Source organism: Limulus polyphemus, unplaced genomic scaffold (assembly GCF_000517525.1).
Source record: "Limulus polyphemus unplaced genomic scaffold, Limulus_polyphemus-2.1.2 Scaffold230, whole genome shotgun sequence".
Lineage (NCBI taxonomy): Eukaryota > Metazoa > Arthropoda > Merostomata > Xiphosura > Limulidae > Limulus > Limulus polyphemus.
In genome coordinates this window covers 593,506-603,330 of record NW_013665840.1, presented here as the reverse complement: position 1 = coordinate 603,330, position 9,825 = coordinate 593,506, and the positions used below count along the sequence as shown (strand labels likewise).

The 9,825-nt window shown below is 38.9% G+C and overlaps 1 protein-coding gene across 1 annotated transcript in view; it reads right to left on the bottom strand.

Annotated features, from left to right (window-relative positions):
• Positions 1 to 9,825, bottom strand: part of LOC106478596 (RIB43A-like with coiled-coils protein 2) — a 22,739-nt gene that overhangs the window by 5,633 nt on the left and 7,281 nt on the right. The window contains exons 3-4 of the mRNA XM_013939151.2: positions 7,505 to 7,709; positions 751 to 991 (exon numbers count right to left, since the gene is read on the bottom strand). Coding sequence (XP_013794605.2) covers positions 751 to 991; positions 7,505 to 7,709 — 446 coding nt within the window. The remainder of the gene's footprint in view (positions 1 to 750; positions 992 to 7,504; positions 7,710 to 9,825) is intronic.

The following is a 9,825-nucleotide window of genomic DNA, read 5'->3' as shown; positions in this document are numbered from 1 at the left end:
CAGATTTTAAACGATTTCTTACTGTTCTGGTTGACAGATTACCACTGTCTTTTAAGACGGGTGCTTGTTGCAAACGGATTTCGTCTGACCAATCTACCAAGGCTCCTATCTTCACGTTGGGTTGTTACAGATGGTCGACCAGATCGAGGACGGTCCTTAACATTCTGGGTGGCAACATGTTTTCTGACCAAACGGCTGATCACTGTGTAATGATAGCCAAGCTGTCTACCTATCGCCTTGTAGGACATAGCAGCGGAATTCATGCCAATAATTTGCCATCTCTGCGCCTCTGATATCCGTCTTCTTGCCATTCTTACTTAAAATGATTTTGCATTCAGAAATTCGGGACTTAAATACGGATTTGATGCATGAGAAAATAGTGCATATTGGACGTGAAGAAGGAAGCAAGTTGCACGTGGGGAAAAAAACGCGCCTGATTTAAATGTCACACCTGAATGCTCACATCCTTTTAATTATGTTTGAAATTATGAACATTGCTCAACATCATGAAAATTAAACCTTATTTTCAATAAGCAATCCTGAAAAATATTTGGGGGTGCTTAACTTTTTTCCAGGTGTATATTATCAATGTATGTTAATAGACTTGAAATCAAAACAAAGTTTAAAATTCAAATTTTAATATTAGATAAGTTTTAATTTCAAAAGAAAATATTTATATAAATTCTCAATCTTGACTCCTCTGAACCAAATGATATTTCTTCACTTCTTAACAAAGAAGTTTAAAATTACCAGAGCAATGTTATAATCTCTAGTAGCTTTTTCCATGGCCTTTTTGCATTCTTTTTGTAGTTGTTGCAGCTCTTGGGCCTTGTAATCCAGCTCTAGCATTTTCATTTCCCACAGTTCCTTTTCTTTTATCTCTTTTTCTAACTCTGATTTCTTTTCCATTATCTGTTGAGAAAGCCAATCTTGAACTTCTTGTCTTTGTTGTTTGAGTCGTTCCTCGAACTGCAGGTCTTCTCCTTCAAACCTAAGATGAGCATATATAATATTATCTTTTTTTTTTTCATTACAAGTAAACATTGTTTGTAACTATAAAAATAGATACATGTAGAAAAATAAAGGTTCTTTTTAAATCTAAAGTTAATATTTGAAACTTTAAAGCATGATGACCTTATATAATAAATAAAAAATATTTAGCACAAAAACATATTTACAATATTCTCAAATAGGTTATTTGTCTGAATGTTTTCTTGAAACTTCATAAAAATCAGTCACTTCTTACTCTGAGATTCCTTATATCTATACATAATTCAACAAAGCTTAGCAAGTTTGGAAGTTGTACAAGTCTGTTTGTTTTATCCAGTGAATTGCACTGTTCTTTAACTTTAGGCCTAAAATTATTCTCCCATTTCTTCATTATCTCTTCCTGTCTGCGAACAAAATTTCTGGCTACTTGAGCATGACTATTGTTTTCTTCTGTGAACTATGTCACTATTTTATTAATGCTATTCTCCTGTTCCTTTATGTTCTCCCTGTCAATGAGTATTATATCCTTCTATGGCTTACACACCTAGTTTGTGTGTGTGTTTTTAGAAACTACCAAAAGTTAACATTTTCTACACTGAAAATATATTTCCAATAGATACTTACCTCCACTCAAAAATAGCTTTACTCGATGTATACTGTCCTCTATAAATGCAAATATTCACTCGCCATTAGCCTTGGTACTCCCACCTACCCTCATGTGTATTCACGTCAGACATCTGCATGCTGTCATGCAAATTATAGTGCAGCAACCCTCCATCAATATGAGTGTGAGACAACTCCTATCGTAACTAGCGCTCTTTCCTCTATGCAGCCCGTAATCACTTTGAGATTGGGCAGTACATGCCAAACCTACACCTTAAGTGGGGAGAATGGGTGGGAAATGTGAGAGGAGGTATCTATCAGAAATACATTTACATCATACGAAAATGTTAACTTATGATAAGATATCTAACCTCTTCTTATAAATAGCTAGAATCCCACGTTCAGTTGGCAAAGTGTCTGATGAGAAGATGATCCCCCTTTAGAAACTGCCCAAAGGAAGACCATGGGGTGTATGAACAAACAAAAGGCAACACACCTGTGGAAGACCGCACCACTTCTGTTATACTCGTCACCTATGTGAAAATAAGTGTCACAATAAGGGCAGAAACAAAGGAGGAACCCCAAGAAATATTAAGAAATGAACTAAAGGAAATAAAGTGAGCCCAAGTGTAGAGTGGCTAGGGCACATCAGACTGTAAATGGGAGATCTATCTCAACTGATACCAGTCGAACCATGATAGGTATTATCCAACCCATTGTAGAAAGAGGGACCTCTACCATTCACTTCAGATACGGGAACTGGTAGAGAAGAGGAGCCTCTGTAACAATGATCTGCATTATCATGTGAGCACATCCAACACAACCATCACCATATCAGCCAGATGGTAGGAGGAGGGTGTCTCAGCTGGAGGGGTGAACTGCATGTTGGTGGAATGCATCATTGTACATCAGGTCCACAGTAGGTTAAGTGTAAATGCCATCTACACTGACAGAACACCTCCACCCTACTCTCAACTGAGTGGGAGTGAGCACACTCAGAAGGAATCCTCCATGGTCCATCACCTCAGTGGCTAGGAACTGGTAAGTGGTAAGGACTTCCATACTCCACTAGAAGAAGGAGGGAACAGTGCAATGGAAAGTCCAGAGGAATGCTACACTGGAGACAGTGCAATTGGTGACCATGATACTTTATTTTGAAAAGCAGACCAGTCCAGCGACCCACATTGACACAGATAATCAGGGATGGGTAGTAATCACCAACTGCTTTACTCATATTAGTCCATCAGCATACGGTCTAGGACAAACATCTTTATGAAGCAAAAATACCATGAGGAATACCTACAAGCAGAACACCCCATCTTAATGGTGGGCATATTTGACAAACAGGTCTTACAGTGCTGATTTAAGAATAAGTATACCTGGTCAGACAACACTCACTACAAAGCAGGATCCAGAGATGCGAAAAGAGCCCCTGCAAAGAAAAAAGTAGAAAAAAAGAAGCATTTACCCACTCATAGAGCAATTTTGGAGTGTAAAATGGCTATGGGAGAAAGACAAAACTGTAAAACAAGGAATGTACAGGTGGTGAAGATAATGAGCAGTCAAAGACAGGGGAAGGTGAAGGAGGTGATGTGAAGAGACAAAGAAAGACGACAATCATCCTGTGAAAGGGAAGAATAAGCCAGGTGAAGAAATTAGCAAATCCAACCTGGAAGGGTAGTAGGAGAAAGGTCACAGGACTGGGAAAGATATCAATGAATAAACAAATAGGAATGGGAATCACGGAAGGAAGTAGTGCACACCACATAACAGCAGAGAGCCCTGACCAGGCAGAGGAGGTTAATAGGGTCAGAAAGGTCATAAAGGTGTGAAATATGACACAGAGAGATCGGGATGATGGATAGGATCAGGGGAAGCAGATGGATGGGAGGGTAGGTATACAGGGAGAAGCCTATCCAATGGCTGTAAACCAAAAGACCAAAGCCATGGGAGTTGGAAATTGAGATGTACAACAAAATCATCGAGGTCTGGAACACCCCACAGGCCCAATACAGGAGATTCAGTGTCTGAAAACAGGGGTCTCTCAATCTAGCACCCACTTACCTAGCATTGTCAGAAGGAACCATCACCAACCAGCCTAGAAGGAAGTGAACCAAAGCTTGACAAACTGCAAGGAGCACCAGGAAACTGCTATGGAGAGAGAACTCTTGAGAGAGTCCACTACCCTTAAACCTCCCTAGAATCCAGGTAAGCACCCCAACTGGAAAGAGAAGCATCTATAAAGAGGTGACATTCTGGATGAGGAGGAAGAAGAGGTATACCCAAAATGGTATTGTCTCGTTCCAACCACCAGGAAACGTTGGTTGGAAAGAAGGAGGAGAGGGGCTTTCAAGGGATCTCAAATGAAGCTTAAATGGTCCATCAAAACCCACTGAAGACAACACAAGTGGACACAACCAAGAGGGATGAGGACTTCTAGAGAAGCCCATGACATCAGAAGAGATAGAACCTCTCACACAGTGGGAGAAGGAAAGGAGGATAGGTTGAGAACCAGTAGCTCCATAGCCCGCAAATGAAGGAGAGAAGGCTGGGCCCGACGAAATATGGAACTGAACAATACCTCAAAATGAATGATGTATTATGTAGGGGGTGAGGAAAGACCTCTCAACCTTCAACAACCAACCAACTCAAGCAGCTTCTCACAATAGAAACTGAGGATAAAGGGCATAGGCAGCCTACAAAGAAGCTAGAAGTAGCTAGTCATCCATGTAATGGGAAAAACGAAGAAAATGAGTAAAAGCCCAGACCACCCGATAAAAAATGTAGGGAGTCAAGGTGAGCACAAACAGAAAACTCTAATGGATGAAACAAAGAGAATGTTTGATCCAGAGAAGATGGGAATGGGAAGATATGCATCCAAAACATCAACCTATGTCCTCCATATACGAAGAGTGAAAGCCCAATAAAAGGGCAAGTACAACTCTAGGGTGAAATAAGGCAAGACCAAGAAGCTGTTCAGAGACGAAAGAGCACCAGTCTCCAGACTGCCTTGAGTCAACAAACACATAGGAATAAAACCTTAGAGGAGATGAATCCCCTCATGTGATAGCACCCATGTGAAGCAGGACCCAAACCACCTCAGGAGGACATTGGCTGGAAATGGAATCCCAAGGATTGGGAAAGGAAATTGGATGTAGAGACAACAGAAGAAGAAAATCAAAATGGACGACCCGACATTCTGAGACAAACCTCAGACCCCAAGAGTTCATGGCAAAGGACACCATATGTGGACAAAGTGGAGGAGCCTAGCTACCACAGGACCCAAACCCACAATGTAGACACCAAGACCATTGGTTGCCCCTATGATGGCCACCAAATACCAATGGCAAACTGCAGGAATACAAAAAGCTGGAAGGGTGAAGTGAGAGGAAGGAGGAAGGTGAGAAACAGTTACAGGTACAGGAGGGGGTTGGGAGAATGGGAGTCTAAGGAAGAAAGGGAGGTAAGCAACCATCTTGACACAACCCTGGTGTCCAAAGAGTTGGGAATGCCACAAGAAACCCCACATGCAGAAAAAAAACATCCACAAATACACAAAGTAGAGGGAGATAAACACACCTTAGCCACAGCCACATACAGAGAGAGTTTGGCCAACTGACAACTTGTAATGTCATTCCTGAAATTGGAAGCCATGATAGGTCTACCTGTAGCCTGTTACCAGTTCTGTAAAATTGACAAAACCTGTATAAAAGTAGTGTTTGTGAGGAAAGCGATGGATATTTTATGTTTGTTGGAGTGCTAATTATTGAAGAATAGAGCTATATTTTTCTTGAACAAATACATTTGATGTTCTCTTGAGTATATTTAATCAACATTTTTTTAAACAGGCCTAGGCCCAGTATTGTGACTAAGGAATCTAAATTCCATAAAAATGCTCTACAAAATTGGAAAAATGCTGTGCAAAATCAACAACACATGGCAGATTAAATATGCAAAATTTGAAAGCCAAAATGTTTGCTCCATATGTGGGCTTAGCCTAGGTTAGCCTTTAAGTCAGCAATATAGGCTAACTTACAAATAGCTTAGCCTAGCATTAGGTCTAATAATATTAGATTCTGCATTTCAGTGATTCATGTTGGGTCTAAATTTTCCCTTTAGGCTACAGCCTTAACTATATGGAAACACTCTTCGGTATATTAATGGCAGCTTGATATACTTTGTGTAATTTATAGGGACTTAATTTGGCCTCGGCTTGGCCAGACCAAACTTAAATGTTAGCAAGAAATGATATTGTAGCCTAAAGTTAATATTAATGATCATAGACATAACATTACATTAGGCTGAGTTAAGTGACTTTTGTCAGCCAACAATTCAAGTTCTGGTATATTGAAACACTTCAGCACGGATTTTCCATGATATAGATGCATTTTATCCCCCATTTCAAAGATATTTTACAAAAAGTTATCTAATATGAGTGAAATTTAGCACCTTTTCTGTTACTTGATCTACATTACCTCACACAGTTTTGTTCTGTTTGCTTGTGATCTCCAATCTGCCCTTCCAACTTTCGCTTCACAAATTTTTCTCCTTTCCAGATTTGCCGGAAAGCCAAACAAACAGACACCATTTTCTGTTGGATTGCTGCAACCCCAGGCAGCACAGCAAGACATTTTTTAATAATTTTTCAGCAACTTCCACTATTTGTTGTGAATCAGATTTTAAGTGCCTTCATAGAAAGTACTGTGTTTACATACCATGTTGTCTGCTGTTGAAGTAATTTGTTCATTCAAAGTGAACCTAAATGGCAGCATGTGGGGGGTGTCAACTCTGGACCAATAAAAAAAAAACAGTTACCCAGTTGGCCAATCTCTCTCTACATATAGCTTTGACCTGAGCCAAACAGGCATTCCAATCAAAAAGGTCTCAACAATAGAGAAGTCATGTTTGAAAGGAAAGGGTGGAAGAGGAGAGACATGCCAGGGTGGAAAACAGGAGATTCCGAGCCACTACTGAGAACCCCTTAGGGAAGATGAAGAACCATGGAGAGCAGATGTAGGGATGACATGGATTAAAGGGAGGAGAAGGTGAGATAAATTCAGGAAACCTGGGGCTGGGAAAAGGAAACTGAAGTATTAGGGTCCAAACCCCACAAAGGGACAAGTGACCCAAAATGCTTGAAGTCTAAGTATAAAAAAATTAGAATAATCATATGCCAAAGCATGGGTGCCCAGAATACACAGAGGTTGAGGCATACTAGCTCCCAAATATAACTGGTCCCCAAAACAACTGCATGAATCCCAATATCTGGTGAGGGAGGAAACACTAAAAACTGTCCCACTGGGTTGTCACTGAGCAGGGCAGGAGAGGAATCTTAGGAAATGGGGGACAAGGATAAAACATAATACACCTGATTGATTAAGTCAACAAAGGGACACCTCCCCTGAAATGAAACATAACTGTGAGGCATAGGCAGGAGGAAGAAACAGGCTGTCCAAATCCATATACACATTGATAGGTATACCCATGCATGGTATGTGAGGACAACAAGTCTGAAGACTGCATAAAGGTAGCTAACTCCCATCAAACCATACTTTATAAGGAAAACAACAACTATCAAAGTAAAAAAAAAGGAAGCCCTATTAAATAAGAAATAAAAACTATTTATGAACAAATATCCTGGATACCTACTATATTCTTTATTCACCAATGGTACTTCAGCTGCTTCATAACTAGTTCATTTAAACTGTTATATTTTCTTCAACATTCACACATACATTGGAACTTATGATGACAAGTAAACTTTTACAAAACATTATAATTTTTCTTTTTTTTTCTTTTTCATCTTTCCATTTACCCATTTTACAAGTTTTTTTAAATAATCAATAGCTTTTTCATTAAATCTGTTAGAAACAAGGAAGGTAGATAGGTACAGAAAAAAAGTAAAGTTTACTTTTGAGCTCCTGAAACGCTGCCATCATCACTTGGGGTTTTTTCTGTTATCTGTCGGGGATCAGAAGAGTCAAACTCTTTTCTTCTTTCTGGACATTGATGGATTAAACGGAATCTATTTAACTGTTTGTTGAGTTCCTTTATCTCTTCTTCTTTGTAGTTCTGAAGGGAAGTAGCTAAGCAATCATTGTAAATCATACCTAGGGCTTTAAAGAAAACACGTCTAATTTAACTTTTTATCCCATGATCTTCACTTAGCTTATTATTCCTTATCTATATTTTCTAGAAGTTTCAACCATTAAGTTTCTAGTGTATAAACATTATCTTAATAATTAATGATGTGTGATGTATGTAGAAAATTGAAAAATTAAAAAAAAAGTTAGATTTCATAAGATATCATTATCTAGAACTTTCATAAAAGTGATTTTATTTGTACCTTTATATTTGTTATTACAGATATCTATTCTTTTCACTATACTCCTTTCTCAATGTAAAGAATTTGCAATGGTTTGTGATAAATTTCACTGGCCAAGTACATTAATACCTTGAACTTATCAAAGTAATATCCAGAAACTAAACATTTATTTAACTTTATAACAGATTTATAGTACCTGACAAAAGTTAACATTTTCTAACAATGAAAATGTATTTCCAATAGGTACTTACATCTTCTCACCCAAAGCTATTTTGACCTTGATTTGCTTGATTTAGCATTGCTAAAATTTTCGACAGTGCACCATTATACCTCTTCATTTCTGCACCATAGTAACAATGTGTGCTGATTATGTGACTACCCTCCACCAATCATACTATGCCTTCTATACTAGTGCAGCATCTATACTAATACCACTGCAGCACAATTCTCACTTTTGGGAATTGGCAAATACAAACCAGAAAAAGTGGCAAATCAGTGGGGAAAAAAAGGGTGAGAGAAGGTAAGTACCTATCGGAAATACATTTTCAGTGTTAGAAAATGTTAACTTATGAAATGTTACTACCTCCTCTCACCCAAAGCTAGAATCCCACATTGCAAAGGTGGAGGGGGCCGGTGAAAGTGTAAAAATAATCGAACAAATGGAGAATAACTGCCATGAAAGAACAATGATACCACAATTATAAAAGGAGGCACACCCGTGGGGTATAGCATTACTTCTGGAACAAGTATGCTCTTTGCCCAGTAACAAACAAAGTAAAACACATAGTGTGGAACTTAATAGACAGGCAACATGTCATATAAGACAGATTACACCCATGGACAACAGATAGTATGCAAGACATCCACATATGCAATGAGCATGAGCATGTGACACAATGATAGTTGGATTTCAAGAAGATGCCTGTAATCTGATATAAAAATATATGGCTAGGGCTAAAGGACCATATATGGATAGGTCAACTGTAGTCCGTCCAGGCAGAAAACATCCCGGGAAACACCTTGGGATACAATGGATTATGCCAAGTGCAGTCCATCTGAGCAAAAACAACAGTGGAATGTGATCAGCATGGGCAAAACATCCGGGAGAAGCACCATAGTCAACATCAGATTATGTCAAGTGAAGTCCATCTGGGCAAAACATCTGGGAGAAGCACCATGGTCAACATCAGATTATGTCAAGTGCAGTCCATCTGGGCAGAAAACATCCAGTGGAAGTGCCTTGCATAAGAATGTACTTTTCATATTTCGTTCGTAACTGAATTTGTGATCAACAAGTGCAGTCAGCCCTTGCAAAAACATCTGGGGGAAGCATCTTGTGATATTATAGAGTATGTCAAGTGCAGTCCATCCAGGCAGAAAACATCCAGTGTAAGATTCTTCCATATGATTGAACTTTTTTATATCTGGATTATAATATAATAACAGATCAACAAGTGCAGTCCTCCAGGTTATTTCATGATCTACAAGTGTGGTCAACCCAGGCAAAAAACATCTGGGAGAAGTGCTTTGGGGAGTGGGTACATATGACTATGAAGTTTGTTTTATCATACAAATCCCACTCCTGAGGAAACCTCCATGGTCCACCACTCCAGTGACTGGGAACTGGAAGTGGTAAGGACTTCCATGCTTCACTAGATGAAAGAGGGGATATGGTTTGGGGGTCCAGAGAAATGACACACTGGAGACAGTGCAATGGGCATCTGCATTTCCCTATTTTGAAAAGCAGAAATACTGTAATTGTAAGAATCACAGGTCAGTAGGGATGGCCAAAAAATCCATATCTACTTTAGTCATGAAGTCCATGAGTGACAGTCCTTTATATATGATACAGTGATAATAATATATATATATATATATATATATATAGATAGATAGTATAGATACAC